Source organism: Pseudorca crassidens, chromosome 6 (assembly GCF_039906515.1).
Source record: "Pseudorca crassidens isolate mPseCra1 chromosome 6, mPseCra1.hap1, whole genome shotgun sequence".
In the NCBI taxonomy this organism is placed as follows: Eukaryota; Metazoa; Chordata; class Mammalia; order Artiodactyla; family Delphinidae; genus Pseudorca; species Pseudorca crassidens.
The window spans coordinates 65,333,655-65,350,413 of NC_090301.1; the positions used below are offsets into that span (position 1 = coordinate 65,333,655).

A 16,759-nucleotide genomic window follows, 5' to 3' on the forward strand; every position below is an offset into this window, starting at 1 on the left:
ATACTTAAAAATTAAAACTATTCCCATTTGTTTTCTTGAAACTGGTTCATATACTTTTAATCAATGAAGATAAATCAGTGGACTATATTTTAGATTTGTCATATCTACTTATAAATTTAAAAGTTTTCTGATATATCTTAGGTAATTATTATGAAATAAAAGCTAGTCAATGTGCAGTTTGGAAATCTACAGTTTTGTATTTTTCTATCCACAAATGACTTCATATAAGTGAATGATATAACTTTCCTTTGTGATTTGTCTAGAGGTTCGTCAACAAAGCAGGTATTCCGACAGATATAGAAATATTCCTGTTCCTCACCCCTTTGAATAGACCTGATTTTGTACCTCGTTGTGATGTTTCCATAAAGTTCAGAGGAAAGTAATCTCCAAACAGTCATTCTTTGACTTTATTACACTTCGTATAGTTAAAGATTCTACTTCAAAGTAAATAATCTTTCATATTTAGACTGTCCAGCTTTCTTTATTGAAAGATGACAGTTTTTTCCTTTCAACATGTTTACTCTGTTAATGAAGACATAAAAGTCAGATGTTCAGCCTGAATTAATTAAATTACTAAATTCTTCCCTGGTTTTGTACCATATATTTTGTACCTTACATATATGTCTAAATTGAAGAGCTTTCATTTATTTCTCCAGGTAGAGCCAGTACTTAAGCTGTCTTGTGATTACATTCCACTTATAACTAAATTATTTTCATAACAAAATTTCATTTTTCATTTTAAAATAACAGATTGCAGGAAGACAAATAACGTTTCCTCTCTGTCCTGTTTTCCACCTTTCCTTAGATCCTTTATGCTTCTGGGAAGGTCTACATGATATTTTTTGTTGTGATAAGTTTTTGGTTTGCCTTTTATATGGCAAGTTTGTTCTTAGGCATACTTGCTATCTCCTGTGAAGAAGAAAAGCAGAGAGCTGCTGAAAAAGCTAAGAAGATTGAGCCGGAGCTTCAGCAGGCTTTAACGGAACTTCAAGAAGGAAATAAAGCAGCAGAGGTACAGATTTTTTAAATGCTTTTTTGGAGTCAGAGTTTATCTTCTTGGAGCATATTGTCTTCTAATAGATGCTCAATATCTGTGTGTGGTACATAATAAGATCGTAAGTGATTTTAATAGGAGGGCTCACTTTTGCTACATAACATTCTTTCCTGAGTGTGGTGTGGTAAGAGTGACCAACATGTTTAAGATTTTGTTTTTGCTCCAAAATGCATACTACTACTGCTGATAAACTATGGATATATTATACATTTTTTTGAACTTGACTTCTCTTAATGCAGGTATAATTTATTAATTTAAACTTGCTTCAGACAGCACATCAGAATTAGCTTTCGAAAATTTCAGTGTTCAACTCAAAAGTGACAGTGCCTTCCATAATTTAGAAATCAGAAAGTACTAAAAGCATGGATCGAAGTATAGTACTGAAGTTGTAAAAAGAGGAAAAAATTTTACTTTATTGACTTTCTAACTCGTTCAAGAGGAAATGCACTGTGCATCCTGACCTAAGGAGTTATTTTACCTGTGGAATAATTAAATCCATGATCAGTAAAATTTAATACAATTTTACTCTAATTTTCAATGACCTTAGTGTTGTGTTTGAATATATTTTCAGATGTTTAGCCTCATAGCAAAAGATTTTGCCCACGAATCTAAAAGTATTGACAGAAGTAACATTAAAGAAGTTGTAGAAAATTATCTTTAAAAATCTAAATTGTGCCATAAGTGTGCAGAAAAGAAGAACAGGACCTAGGAAAGCAACCAGAAGTAGCTTTCTTATATTCCACAGGACCTAGCTAGCTCACACCTCCTCTTAGGTTTAGAGAGGGATAGGTTTAGCTCAGTCTCCTAATATCCCTACCCAGAAGCTGTCAAGGTGTGCAGTGGGCAGAAGCCAAAGCAGCCTAAGGGGGACGGAACCCATGCCTCTTCTGAGGTGTTGCTCCCTTCCTCTGTGTTGTGAGCAGTCCCCCTGCCAAGAAGCTTGTTCTTTGGAGGGTGCTTGGCCCAAAGTGATCACAAGCAAGTCCAGTGCTCCCACCCCACTGGCCTAGTTACAGGACCCTCACTTGCGGGAGGGGGGCCATGCCCTGCCTTCTTTTCCATCCTTCTGGAATATTTATTTTTGCACTCTTAACACTTGCTAATAAAGATTGTCTACACGGGAAAAATACTCGAACTATATTTTCTAGTAGATGTAAAAAGGACAGATTGACGGAGCAAACAAAAGATAGAAAGGGGCTATATCCAGGATCCTCTCACATAAAAAGATAAAAAGAGCTGAGGAAAAGTAAAGGGCAAAAGATTCACTCCGGCATGTGTAGTATGACTGGCTAAGAAGTTCATTAATACCAAAGGCCCCTGCTGGGCCAAAAAGAGGAAAATGTTAACTTCCCTGTTATATAACCCTTTCATTAAGTTGTCATCAGTAAAGAAGCTCTAGAAAAGTCATTCCACTACAAAGTGGGGTCTGAATGATATGATATAGGATCATACCAAATGACAAGTTATTGATAGATATGTGTATCTATGAGGTTTCAATGCATACAGTTGAAAAATGAATCAGTTACAGACGGTATGAAGAAAACATGTATAAAAAGAAGCTATCAAATATAGCCATCATATCACCCATGAGGAAGTCACAGAAGAACAAATTACAAAAGCTTTCTGTCTCTAGAAATGAGTCTGAGGTCCTTCAGATTGAATGATTGTAGTCTGAATGATATGTTGAATGTGTAATTTGTTTTGAAGTGGCATTTCAAATCTCAAGGGCTACACACAAATGCATTCAAGAGCACAATACTTCTCTTATTCCAGATGAGATGCCCTATTAGCTCTGCTTATGAAGAACTTAGATTATTCCCTAATTTCCCAATATCTCCATTCCTTTGGCTATTTGGATCACATAAAGCCTTTCTGGTTTTAATTAAATTCTTTCAATTATAAAAGGTTTCTGTTCCTGGAAGAGTACTAGAACATTTTGTCATGCAAAAGTTTTCTGGGAAAATGAGAATAAAAGTTATTTTCACAAGATGTGCTTTCTTTTCCTTTTTTATTTATACATAAGAAAACACTGGACAGTGAAGAATTTAAAATGGAACATACTGAGGACCCTTTAGATGACCAACCTGATTTAACCCTAGACAGATTCTAATTCCAATGTTGGAATTACTGGGAAATTACATATGTGTTTCATATTCTCACATTATAAGAAAACAGTAGATCATATTGGCTAAAATTAGAGTTTTGCAGTCAGATAAATATAGATTTAAGTCCATTTTAGCCACTTAATAGATGTATGATATTTGCCAAGCCTGTTAACCTTTCTAAACTTCAGCTTCTTTATCTGTAAGGTGTGTATTATAATATCTGTGTCATAGGTTGTTGTGAGATTCAAATTAAATAAACATTTGTAAAGCACTTAGCACTGCTTAGAATATACTAAGCAACTGAAAAAATGGTAATGGCTAATTATAGGAAAGACAAGAAGACAACTGCAAGAAGGCACTGTCGTCCATATGGAGAATACTTGTCAATATAAAATTCTTTAAGTCTTTGACTATGTCCCCCTTTTAGGGATAATTAAAGTAATAATAATAATAATGATAATAATAGTATATAATGTTTATTGAGTGTCAACTATGTGCCAGACACATAATTAGTGTCTTCACAAATTCTCAAATTTAATCTTTATTGAGAAGTTCCAGTTACAAAGTTTGATCTATATTTATTGGTAATTGATTTCTCAACACTGAGAAAGAGAACCCATTTATACAACTGTAGGAATATAAATATTAAAAAAAGTTTTGCCCATCTAAACTGATATCCTTACAGTTCACCTGTATAATTAAACATTATTGACAATATTCTGTATGTTAGGCATTGTATTAAGCATTGGAGATTTTAAAATTAATAAATATAAATACAGTGTCTCTCATCATGAAGCTAATGGTCTAATGGGGAGATAAACTATAAAAATAAATGGTAACTTTAGGACCACCAGACATTATGTTTCCTGATGTTATGAAATAAGAAACATAAAACACCACAATATATTCTTGCCAAAATCCACGCTAAGTCTAATATGCCTCTAGATCTAACCATCTTTTTCCAGAGACTATAGGAGAGAGAAGAATGCATTAAATTAAACTAAAAAGACATAATCTGCCAAATTAAGAATGTGGAAAATTCTACAATATAAGTGATTCAGTGTCTTTAACAAATTACACAGGCTAAATAAATTTAAAAGCATGATAATCAGTAGAACTGCAAACCAAAAAAAATGTATATCATTTTGTATTTTGATTGGAATAAGTCAACTATAATAGAATGTTTCTGAGAAATGAAAGAAAATGGTCTGGGTCTTGGATAATATTAAGGAATTAATAATTTTGCTGACTGTGATAATGGTGTTGTGGTTATCTTTTTAAAAAGCTTATTCTGAAATTTTATGATATTTGAAATTTGATTTAAAATAATTCAGGAAAAAAGTAGGGTGAGTAATACATGAAAAATGGAAAGTATAATGTCATTAATGGTTGAAGCAACCTATTGGGTACCTGGTGAGTATTATTCTCCACTAAAAAAATTAAATGAAAATATGGGAAGTGCTATAAAAGTGAGAAACTTAGTGCTTTGAAAACTTGTAATAAAGAATTTCTCTGAGTCAGAAAAGGTTTTTATTGAGGACTTGGCACTTGAACTGAGATCTGAAGAATGAGTCCGTTCTCTCTGGCGGGACGGAACAGGATGAGTCAGAGGATTAAAAAGGCCAGTGGGGTTGCAGTAGAGAGAGGAAGTCTGGGTCCCAGATGAACACTTCAGGTGTTCATTGCTAAATGCCAGGAGTATGACTGGGTTCTTCCTTTTTCATATCTCCCCTCCAGAGAAAATTGAAACCAGCAGTGAGAAGAATCCTAGCCCGTTCTTCCAGTTTAATTTTAATGCTGGATTGTCTAAAATTCAGGCATATATCCTCATTAGCTCTTAAACTTCCAAAAAGAAAATTTTTGAGTCATAATCCTTTCAATTTACATTGTAAACTAGGTGTATCCTTAGGAATTGGCCAACGTATGGGCACTTATTGAGAAGTTCAATTGAGATAATTACTAAACTGATATGTGGTTTGTTCATTTTGTATCCTAAAACATATCCATAGTTCAAGCCAAATCAGTAATGAGCATTGACTGTCTCAACAATAACGTTATCACTCTTCCCGCTCCACTGCTCCCCCCATCACAGATGATGATCTTAACTGGATTGCTCTTTGTTGTAAATTCATCAAACATTGTCACCGTCACTACCACAAGCAGCTCTATGAGAAGTAATTCCTCGGTATTAAGAATATAGTGGAGGATATTGTTCACGATATGACAAAGTATCATCTTTATGAAGAAACACCTGGGAAATTCCTATCAGACTTTAATAACAAAAATTATAGTTCTGTCGGTTTTTAACTCATGGAAATTTGGAGTTATATAAATGATCACATATTTTATGTAGCCTTGTAAGTCAGCAAAGAAAATACTTTCTGGAATAAGCATTGGTTTAAATAAATAAATTAGCTTCACATCCTGAGCTTTTGCTTACTTTTTCAGTTTAAAAAAAAAAAAGTGAGGCAACAGAGATCTGTAGACCTAAAGAATCTGTCATTTTCCTGATGGAACTCAGTATGTAGTACAGTTGGTTTTTACCTCCTCTAGCTCTAGTATTTAAATTAGAAGGACTTGACTCCTACTGAGTGAGATGAATGTGATGATTCCCTTGATATCTACTCTGGGACTTCAGATAGACCACAGCAGAACCTGCCAGCCAGGGTGTTCTGGGTATGGGTTATCAGTGAGCCTCAACCATGAATCCCCTCAGTGTTAGGGCAGCAGCAGGACCATGCCAGTTATCTCTATTCAAAAGCTGCCTCACCTATTTAAATTTATTTACTATTTATTTCACCTATTAGGCTCACCTATTTACCAAATTAACAAGCATACAAATATTATTATTCTTTGTGTGTGCCAAGTGTAAAAACTGTTGGGGGCTCTATGGTGCAATGTCATCTACCCATTGCCAGTTTCTTACTGTTTAAATTCAAATACAAAGTTTATACATGGTCACTAGAAACATCTGGGGCCATACTTGTGATAATCATGAATGTGTAGAACTTGTAACATCTGCATCGAAGCCGAGGAGTTTTGAGTGCCTTTCCAATGCAAGGGTTCTTTTTAACTCGGTAACCACATCAGCAAAACAGAGGGTGTCTTAAAACCGTTACTCAAGAGTCATGAGGGACAGAAAGAAGTGATTCGTTTTTGGAAGTATCAAATATGTTCTAACAAAAATATCCTTTAAAATTCATTCTATTACCTGATATTACATGAGACATGTTTCATCATCTCAACACCAAATAATTGATTTTATCAAGAGAGTTTACAAAGTCATAGTTAACATATCCTCAAGTAAAAAATGTAAGGTGTTAGAGAAATGTAAGGTGTTATTGTCCAGTAGCATGTTTGCCAACTGCATATTCCACAATAATTCTAAACTGTACACTGAATTCTTTGTCAAATATGGGTAATACCACTATCATTCTCTGATTTTCTCCTTTTATAGTTGACCTCATAATATAAAATGATTTTGTTGAGTTGCAAGTAGTACACATTCATTTTCCAAATAATCCTAAGTCAGTTTAATAATATCTATAGTGTAAAGAGTGGCAAATTATGGAACACAGAAAGGCTTTTGGAAGAAAGAATCAGCATTTTAAAGAAGGTTATAAGCCGTCTTATAGTTATTGTCTTAGATATACAAAGGGGAGAAGCCAGTATTAGACTCATCAAATTTCTTTTTAGACCAAGACTACAGAAATAGAAATGAAGAAAAGATCATCAACTTCTATGATTACGTCTTTGGATATGTTGGATGATGCTACTATCAGACAGAAAGAAGGTAAAGTAAAAAATATTTAGACACTATGGAAGGTACCATTCATATGATTCACTTTTTTTTTAAATTATTTATTTATTTATTTATTTATTGGCTGTGTTGGTTCTTTGTTGCTGCCCGCGGGCTTTCTCTAGTTGCAGCGAGCGGGGGCTACTCTTCGTTGTGGTGAGCTTCTCATTGTGGTGGCTTCTCTTTGTTGTGGAGCATGGGCTCTAGGTGCACAGCCTTCAGTAGTTGTGGCACAGAGGCTCAGTAGTTGTGGCACATGGGCTTAGTTGCTCTGTGGCATGTGGGATCTTCCCAGACCAGGGCTCAAACCCGTGTGTCCTGCATTGGCAGGAGGATTCTTAACCACTGCGCCACCAGGGAAGTCCCCATATGACTCACTTTTAAGGAAATCCTCCAATTTCTTCAGAATTTTAGATGATAGTAACTAAAATTTAAGGAATAACATGAGACTATTAGGATAAACAATACTTTAAAATTTCATAAGCATAGTGTTTTAGACACTGGAAAAGGAACCAAAGAGTACCAAGGTATTTTCTTTGTTTAACACTGAAAACAACATGAAGTATTACCTTGTAACTAAAAATACAGTTTGGTGTATATAACATTAGCCTATTAAGGTCCTTTTTATACTTGTCTCTGCTTTTTAAATATATATAACTAGTAATCATTATTATAGACAATATTGAAAGACATTATTTTGTAAAGCATGTAAATCTAAAATTATAAATATACTCTCAGTTATATTCCATATTTGTTTTTCTTGAGAGGTACTCCTATGTTTTGATTCTAATACGTAATTTGTCTCATTTTCATTTGTCTAACTTGAAAGCATGAACAAAATAGAAGAAATTTACTTTGCTCAGATTTTTATTAATACAAAATATTTCTATTTGCTAATACAAAATCAGAAGTCTAGTTGCAAACCTCCCTTTGCATGCAAAAGTCAAAAATTTCTACTAGTTAGAGCTTAAATAAACAATTAGCTAATGCATAACTTTTCTATTCTTTCATTTCAGAACTTAGAAAATCCAGGAAGAGATGCCCATTTTGTTGGTATAGATTTGCTAAAACTTTCTTGATCTGGAATTGTTCTCCTTGTTGGTTAAAGTTGAAAGAGTTTGTCCATATGATTATAATGGACCCATTTACCGATCTTTTCCTTACCATATGCATAATTCTAAATGTACAATTTTTGGCCTTAGAACACTACCCAATGAGTTTAGAAACGAACAATATTCTCAACATTGAAAACCAGGTAAGGCTCTCATTGTACATTATTTTCTTTTGCAATTTCAACTTTTCTTTAGTCATCATTATCCCTGCTATTTTATTTTATAACTCCAAAATGTTGCAAATGCATTATATGAGTATGAGATGAAGTACTGTGTTCATGCTTTCTCACCTCACCTCCCCCAGCCCTGCTTTGTGAATATTCTTATCATTGAATAGATTTATAGCTAGAGTCCGTTTAAATTTAATACTTCTAGCTAGCTGCATGGCAGTCAGGTTAAGTAGAAATTATTTATTTCCTCTCCCTTCTCAAATATCCCCTCTTTTGGTATGGTAGCCCCTAGATCAAGGTAGGGCAGAGGTGAAATAACAGACACAAGTCCTTCACTGACATCTGAATTTTGAATTCTGTTACAACTGCACCTAATCTTAGACTGGAGCTTATCCTTTTGGCAAGGTATTTTTGAGATTTGCCCATCTTTTCTTTCCACATACAATACAAAAGAGAAAGATTTCTATGAGTTTAAAAACAAGTCACATTCAAGCAAATATATATTGTTTAATTTCGTTTGCTTTTATTGTTGTTTAGTTACTTGATACTAACACAAACAGCCAACTGCTACCATTTTGAACTATACATTTACTTGATACCAAAACAGTAATTTAGTTAGTTCTGCCAGTGTAGTTTTCAAAGGACAATTTCCATGGGTTTGCTTTTTTTCTGGATCATATATACTTTTGAAAAATTTCTTTTACACTTTTAAAAATTAAATATCTTAATATGTACTCTTTAGCCCAAAAGGAACTATTCAAAATGAAAAGATTTTCACTCTCAAATATTCTTTTGTTTTCTTCCAGGATGACTTTTATTAAAGTAATTGAAGATTACACGATGTTTGACATTAGATTGTCAAACAAAAGCTATCAGCCTGTACTTGTAATACAGACTCTGAAACTAATCAGATCTTGACAGAGGAAATATGAAAAAGGTGGCAGTGAAAATTTACAGTTTCTGCGTGTGAGGGTTCTGACAGAGCTACTGGAATTATATTCTCATCTCTATGTTTTGTTTTATTTAGGTGTTTATTGGAATTTTCACAGCAGAAATGATTTTTAAAATAATTGCCATGCATCCATATGGGTATTTCCAAGTAGGCTGGAACATTTATGATAGCCTAATTGTGTTCCATGGTTTAGTAGAACTTTATGTAACACATTGTCATGGACTGGCTGTTTTACGATCATTCAGGGTGGTAAGTAGAATCCAAGACCTAAATTTTATTTTATAAAAATTCATCTCAGTTTCCTCAGACGTGAAGTGGGAAGAATAGTAATACCTATCCTTTTGGTATACTGGAGGTAGTAAATGAACTGATTTATATGTAACAAGCTTAGAAAGTAACCCAGAAAAGAGTAAGTAGTCTCCAATGCTGTTGTTTGGCTCAGGCATTAAAGGAAATACGCCATATATACAGCAAATTTGAGATACAGTTTTAGAAAGCAGGGTCAGGAATACTGGGTCAGTTTTGAGAAGCAGGATAATAAAGAGTCCCAGAAGCTGAATGCCAGTGTGTAACTAAAGAATCAGGTGAGTATTTCTAAATGTAGGGTAGAAAACTTTGTAAAAGAAGAACGGTCAGGCCAATAAAATGTTATTAGAAAATTATCAAGTCAGAATCACTATATGCCTGCAATGTAGGTGGTAGTAAAAGCATCAGAAAACTAGGCAAAGAAATAATGTTATTAGAATGATATTTATAGAAATGTTGGGCATTTGATAAATAATATATTGTCTCATTCTTGGTAACAAGTTGAAGGAATGTAGCAGATATCAAGAACAATTAAGTAGATTTGATCTTATCCAAATAATTCTTCAGAATCCTATCTTAAATCTTTATCCATAGGCTTGTCTAATGAGTAAGAGAAAAATATAAAAGCTGTATTTATCAAATTTATGGATGAAACAAGACTGGGAAATACAGACAATGTAATAAAAGGTAGTATCAAAATATCTGAAAGACTAGTAATGGACTGAATCTAAGATGATTACGTTTATTTATTTATTTTTTGGCTGTGTTGGGTCTTCGTTTCTGTGCGAGGGCTTTCTCTAGTTGCGGCAAGCAGGGACCACTCTTCATCACGGTGCGTGGGCCTTTCTCTATAGCGGCCTCTCTAGTTGCGGAGCACAAGCTCCAGACGCGCAGGCTCAGTAGTTGTGGCTCATGGGCCTAATTGCTCCGCGGCATGTGGGATCTTCTCAGACCAGGGCTCGAACCCGTGTCCCCTGCATTGGCAGGCAGATTCTCAACCACTACGCCACCAGGGAAGCCCTAAGATGATTAAGTTTTACATGGATAAATGTTAAGTCCTACCCCTGAGTCCAGAAAGCCAACTATATACCAGAAAATGTTGAGGAAGGTATAGCACATATAAAAATAATATATGGATTTTAGATGACCCAAATATTAAGGTGATTTAGTGCCATATAAATAAAATTTTTTTAATCTGGTGAAAAGAAATGAAATATTCAGACTAAACCTAGCATGTTATGTTTGGTCTTCCATGTTATTTTTAAAGGTAAATACACAATAGAACTGTCAATGGAATTCAATGGAAGCTGAAGACTTTTCCAGCATCATCTATATGTCAAAATGTGGGAAAATATTCAATACACTGTGAAAAACAAAACAAAGAATGGATACTTCCTTTACCAGATATTAAAACATAAAACTAGAATAATTATAATAGTGTAATATTGAATGGGAATTGACAGATCAATAGAAGAAAATATACATGGATTTACAGTAATAAACTATAGAATATGTAAGATGTATTAAGAATTATACATAAACTGAATTTTCAGTGCTTAGTATTAATAATGCTCAAAACTGAATATTACATTAAAGACTACATATGTATATGTGTATAATGCTGATAAAAAATTTTAATGTACATCGTAATGAATAGTGACCAGATTTTTTGTTGTTTTTTTCTTATTCTGGGTTTTACATTGCTCTATCAGTTGCGAATTTTCAAATTGGGGAGATATTGGCCAACTTTCAAGATTTTGCTGCTGACTCTTGGTAACTCAGTGATGGCCCTGAAAGACTTGGTCCTGCTGTTGTTCACATTCATATTCTTTTCTGCTGTGCTTGGCCTGAAGCTGTTTGGTTCAAATTACAAAATATACGTTTGCAACATAGATGAAGACTGTCAACTTCCACACTGGCACATGCATGATTTCCTCCACTCCTTCCTGAATGTATTCCGGATTCTCTGTGGAGAGTGGATAGAAACTTTATGGGATTGCTTTAAGGTAGCAGGCCAATTCAGTTGTATTCCTTTTTACATGATGGTGATTTTAGTTGGAAACTTATTGGTAAGTAATCCATGCTTTAAAATTTTCCTTGAAAAACTGATGTATTGTAGTCTGGCATTTTCACAATGTGGACTTATGGAAGCCAGTGGTCTATAACCGTGCTATCTGATATGGTGGCCTCTAGCCACATGTGGCCATTGATCAGTTAAAATATGAGTGGTCCACTTTGAGATGTGTCATAAGTGTAAAATACCCACTGAATTTGAAGTCTTACCTCCCAAAAAAGAATGTAAATGATTTCATTAATAATTTTTATATCGAATGTATTTTAATTATAGTATTTTGATACATTTAGTTGAATAAAATATATTAGTAAAATTAATTTCACCTGTTTTTGTTTACACTTTTAGTGTGCCTACTGGAAAATTGCATATGTGATATGCATCATATCTCCATTGGATAGCACTGGTTATAACCTGCTACTCAAAGTAGCTTTGGTTTTATGGGAGATAGTTATTAATGAAGACTCTCAGATCCCATCCCAGACCCGTGGAATCAGAATCTATATTTTAACAATATCCCCAAGTGATCTGTATGCACATTAAATTTTAAGAAGCACTTAAATGTAGCACTGGTTGTCAAATTTGACTGCACGTTGGAATTACCAGGGGAACTAATAAAAATAAACTAATGTCTTGGATTCATTCCCAGAGATTCTGATTTTATTGGTATGTGGACATAACCTGGTCATCACGATTTTTTTTAAATCCTCATTTGATTAAATTGTGCAGCAAAGTTGGAAAACCACTGATCTATAAAACTGTTATGCATTAACTAAGAGGAAGTACTTTCACTTTTAAATTTCCAGTAATTGGAGTGATATTACCTTTTACTTCTTCAAGAAAAAAATGGCTTATAAGACAAAATTCTTCTTACAGGAAAAAAAAGAGATTCAATATTTACGTTTTATTCCTAAGTCATAGAGGTCAAGCACATCTCCCAAAAGGTGGGGAAAAAAATCACAGGTTAGACTCCATTGTATCAGCACATTTCCTCATTGCTTCTGTTTACCCTGGGCATACTCCTGTCATATGCACACATTGACATTATGTTTAATTGTTCATGTACTTATCTATCTTCCTTATTAAACTGTAGGCTCCATGAAGGAAGGGATCATGAGTCCTCCTATTAATCTTTTAGGAGACTAGGCTATTTTTAATTCAGAGCGCACTTAAACAAAGCAGTAGCATTTTACAGTGTTATAAAGTTCTTTCTTTAGATCACAGTTCCAGAGCATTTTGAACTTGATTTTCAGCCTTTTAACGCTCTTACTGTATATATATATATATATATATATATATATATATATATAGGGGGAAGTGTGTGTGTGTCTAAGATATAAGAAATCTTACATTGTAAGCTCTTAAATATACAGTTGCTGTAGCATAATTTTTCCTTCTCCAAATCCTGACACAAAAATCTATTCTTTCATTCATTCCATACTTAATTAATTTTTCAACAAATATTTTTTATCATGTACTTTGTGCCTAGCATTGTGCTGGTTGTCTATTTAAGAGAAAACATGGTTTCTACTCATATGAAGCTTATAGTCATGAAATTCTTACTAAACACCCTTTTCATTTTTCTCACTGTGGACAATACTTAACCAAACAAAGGAAAAAAAAACAACCAACTACCTTAAATTATACTTGGTCTTTCCCTTTGTCCTTTGAGAATGATAGAGATGCTAATAGTCTAGTTCCTACAAGGGCCATGGAGCCCCTGCCCAGATTATCTGTAAGTAAGCCTTAATATCAAAATGGGACACTAGTGGGAGAAAATCAAACTATTCTGGGGATATTGGCATTCAATTACTGTCTTTTCAGTTTTTTTTTTTCCATTGAGATTCTGTAATTGTAGGTTATAGAAAATATATGTTAGTTGTTCAGATGATCTTACCTGCAAGAAATTTCCAGTGCTGAGCCATCTTATACCCTCTGTTTTATTGCTACACCAAAACTATGGTTACGATTAAGATGATTTATTTGATGACTTTATTAACTGCAACAATATTTTGATTTTTCCATGAGTGAGTCTCATTTGAGCTTTCTCTATTCCTAAGTGTTAAAAAATATCTGGGTATTGAGAAGTAAAAGTAATTCATTAGAAATGAACACGATTTGGTGGGTACTTCATAATATTTTAGGTGTATATGTGCATGAGAAACAGTAATTATCAGAGTGCTTGAGAATTTACCTCTTCACATAGATCCAAAATTCTGAAAGATATTTTAACAAATGAATGCTGCAGATCTTCATATACTTAGCTATTTTATTTTATGTACACATAAATTTTCAGTATAAGTATTTTTAAAAGTAGATCTTAATATATGAAGAAATCAGAAATACAAGCAGGAAAATGTTATGTAAGTTATATACATATTATTACACATAATGTGTAACATTTGAACCTTTCCCTTTAAAAATAATAGGTAAAGCATAAAGTAAATTAAATCTTCAAAAACTCAAATATCTGAAGAGAGGAGAGAAAACTGCCAGAATAGACAAAATGCTCAAATTACTACTTTAAGTCTAAGAGAATAATCAATATAAATCTCCAACACTAGAATCTAAAATTATAATCTATACCCTACAACAACAAACAAAATAAAAATCTGATTCTCTGGAAAATGTACATGCCTTGATCTTATTTCTCAGTGATGGTAAAGGTCGAAATACACACTATCCTCAAATTCAAAATAACTTGCAAATATTAGGAATGATTCTTCCATCACTCATCTCTTTCTTATTTGACCAAATTTATTATCACAGAGAATCAATTAACCTAACCAATCCCTGTGCTTGCACGTCACAAGGAAAGTTAGATGTGGGCTTCAGAACCAGGGATAGCTCTCTCCCCATGAGATTCCTCATGGGTTTGCAGACCCATGAAGATGTCATTACACATCTTCCTGGGTTAGGGCTAAAGTGAAGTCAGCCACCTGGAGTAGCAAATCATTTTCTCACTTTGGGAGAGTTAGCCTGGCTTAGTGAGAAAAACAAACTTTGGAATAAGACAGACTTATGTTCAACCTGTGTGATCTTTGATACTTAGCATCTGTAAGTTTTGTGTTTTCATCTGTAAAAGAGAAACAAATGATATTTCATAGAATATTGTGACCTTGAGATGAGTTCTGGCTATACAAACCACTAGCACAGCACCTGGCCCACTGTAGATGAGCAAAAACTGAATAGCCTAAATAGCATTGTAGTGTGTATGCTGTTTTCAAATCTCAGGTCCACTTTTTTAAAAGATTATTTTGTCGTTGTTGTTTGAAAGGAAACAAAAAAATGAGATGCATTTAACCTCATTTACTTCCTCATTCAGATACTTTACCTGTTTCTGGCATTGGTCAGCTCATTTAGTTCATACAAGCCTGCAACAACTGAAGAGAATGATGAAGCAAAAAATCTCCAGCGTGCAATGGCGAGGATTAAAAAAGGAATAAATTATGTGCTTTCTAAAATATTATGCAAAAACCAAAATGTTCCAGAGGAAACAATGGACAATGTAAGTGATATATATGTTAAAGAGAATATTTCTGACCATACTCTCTCTGAATTGAGCAACACCCAAGACTTCCTCAAGGATAAGGAAAAAAACAGTGGCACAGAGAAAAACACAATGACCGAAAATGGGAGTCAGTCACTTATCCCCAGTCCCAGTGTCTCAGAAACTGTACCGATTGCGTCAGAAGAATCTGATATAGAAAATCTGAACAATAAGGAGATTCAGAGCAAGTCAGGTGATGGAAGCAGCAAAGAAGTAAGTTGTTTTAATATCATGATTTCTTATTGTTGATTGATGGCATTGTTGATAAGGAAGTGAAGCAGTGCTGAAGTTCCCGAGTTAGATTACCCATTCAATCCTAGCTATAGCATTCCTTGCTCCTGATTTTCTGCTGCTGATCAAGTTTCTTAAACTTTCTAAGCTTCAATTTCCTCGTCTGTAAATGAGGATAAACTTGTATCTATTTCTTAGAGGAGATAGAAAAGAAAGATTGAGAAAAATAGTTCAATAGTGCATAGAATAATGCCCATATATAGTAAGCACTTAGTAAACATCAGATAATATAATTATAATAGTCTGTCCATTAATAAGCAAGCAGCATGGGGTGATGAAAAGCATATTGAAGAAAACTACATTTTTAAAATCTATGTGTGTTATTGGAGAAATCACCAAACTCTCCTGGACTTTATCATGTTTAAAATATAAGATGGGACTAAAAGAGTGCTAAGTTACTTTCTTGCTTGCTAAAATTTTAAGATTCTTGTCAGTTCATTTTTGCAACGTATTATAGCATATATAATTGAGTTGGACTAAAAGAACAAAGGAAAAAGCCACCAGTTTGAATTGTGAACATTTTGCAACTTTATAAACACAGGGTGGTGGGGGAGAAGGGTCATATTCAAAGAAGGGCAGATACTGCTGTTCACTTAGCTTTTAAAATGTATACCCTACGGGATACAGTCTTACTGTCTTCATTTGCAAGCAGCATAATGTGTTAGTAGGAGCTATCATTTAATTCAAAGCTACATCTATAGAGATCACATCTGCACTGTGAGCCACTTGCATTGGACCTCACTAGAGAATCGTTTTAGTTCATTCACTGGCATGGGGAAGGGCAGAGAATATCTTTTTCCAGGTCCCCATAGTCTCTGACACCATCTTATCTCCCAGACCTCTTCTGGCTTGGCAGCCGCTCTCTGCAATAACTTATCAAATTGGCCTTCTAAAAGGAATTAAGTTTCAATTATTCAAAGTCCTTCTAGTTTCTAGTGCAGGCATCTTTGTTTCCGAGAATCATTTTCACTCCTTGTCACACCCCATATTCTCAGGTTCATTTTCCTTTAATTAATACCATTATTAGAAAATGAAAAGTATTCTTCTCCAGCACACTTCTATATCTTCACTTAAATATTTATGAATATTTATAGAGTGCTAGCTGATTTTATTTAAATTATAACAACACTATAAGGCATGTACTACCATCCATTTCTCAGTAAAATTACTATTTATCATAGCACATCATGGGGAAATGGGAAACTTCTTGCCAATCTCATTAGAAAGTTGGAGATACGAAAATACATAGGAAAGATGGAAATTAATATAACTGTAAATGTTGAAGTTTCAGAAGTTGTCATTTAAGCTGCATAATTATTTGGTCTTGTTGATTGGTTAACTACTCAAAG

At 33.9% G+C, this 16,759-nt stretch overlaps 1 protein-coding gene across 3 annotated transcripts in view; it reads left to right on the top strand.

Moving 5' to 3' along the window:
- The window catches only part of SCN7A (sodium voltage-gated channel alpha subunit 7), a 58,131-nt gene that overhangs the window by 12,937 nt on the left and 28,435 nt on the right, over positions 1–16,759 (top strand). For 2 of the 3 annotated variants that reach the window (XM_067741669.1, XM_067741670.1), the window contains exons 7-12: positions 806–1,012; positions 6,856–6,952; positions 7,975–8,213; positions 9,268–9,441; positions 11,211–11,567; positions 14,895–15,332. In XM_067741669.1, the coding sequence (XP_067597770.1) occupies positions 806–1,012; positions 6,856–6,952; positions 7,975–8,213; positions 9,268–9,441; positions 11,211–11,567; positions 14,895–15,332 (1,512 nt within the window). The remainder of the gene's footprint in view (positions 1–805; positions 1,013–6,855; positions 6,953–7,974; positions 8,214–9,267; positions 9,442–11,210; positions 11,568–14,894; positions 15,333–16,759) is intronic. The other variant, XM_067741671.1, reaches the window with a different exon arrangement.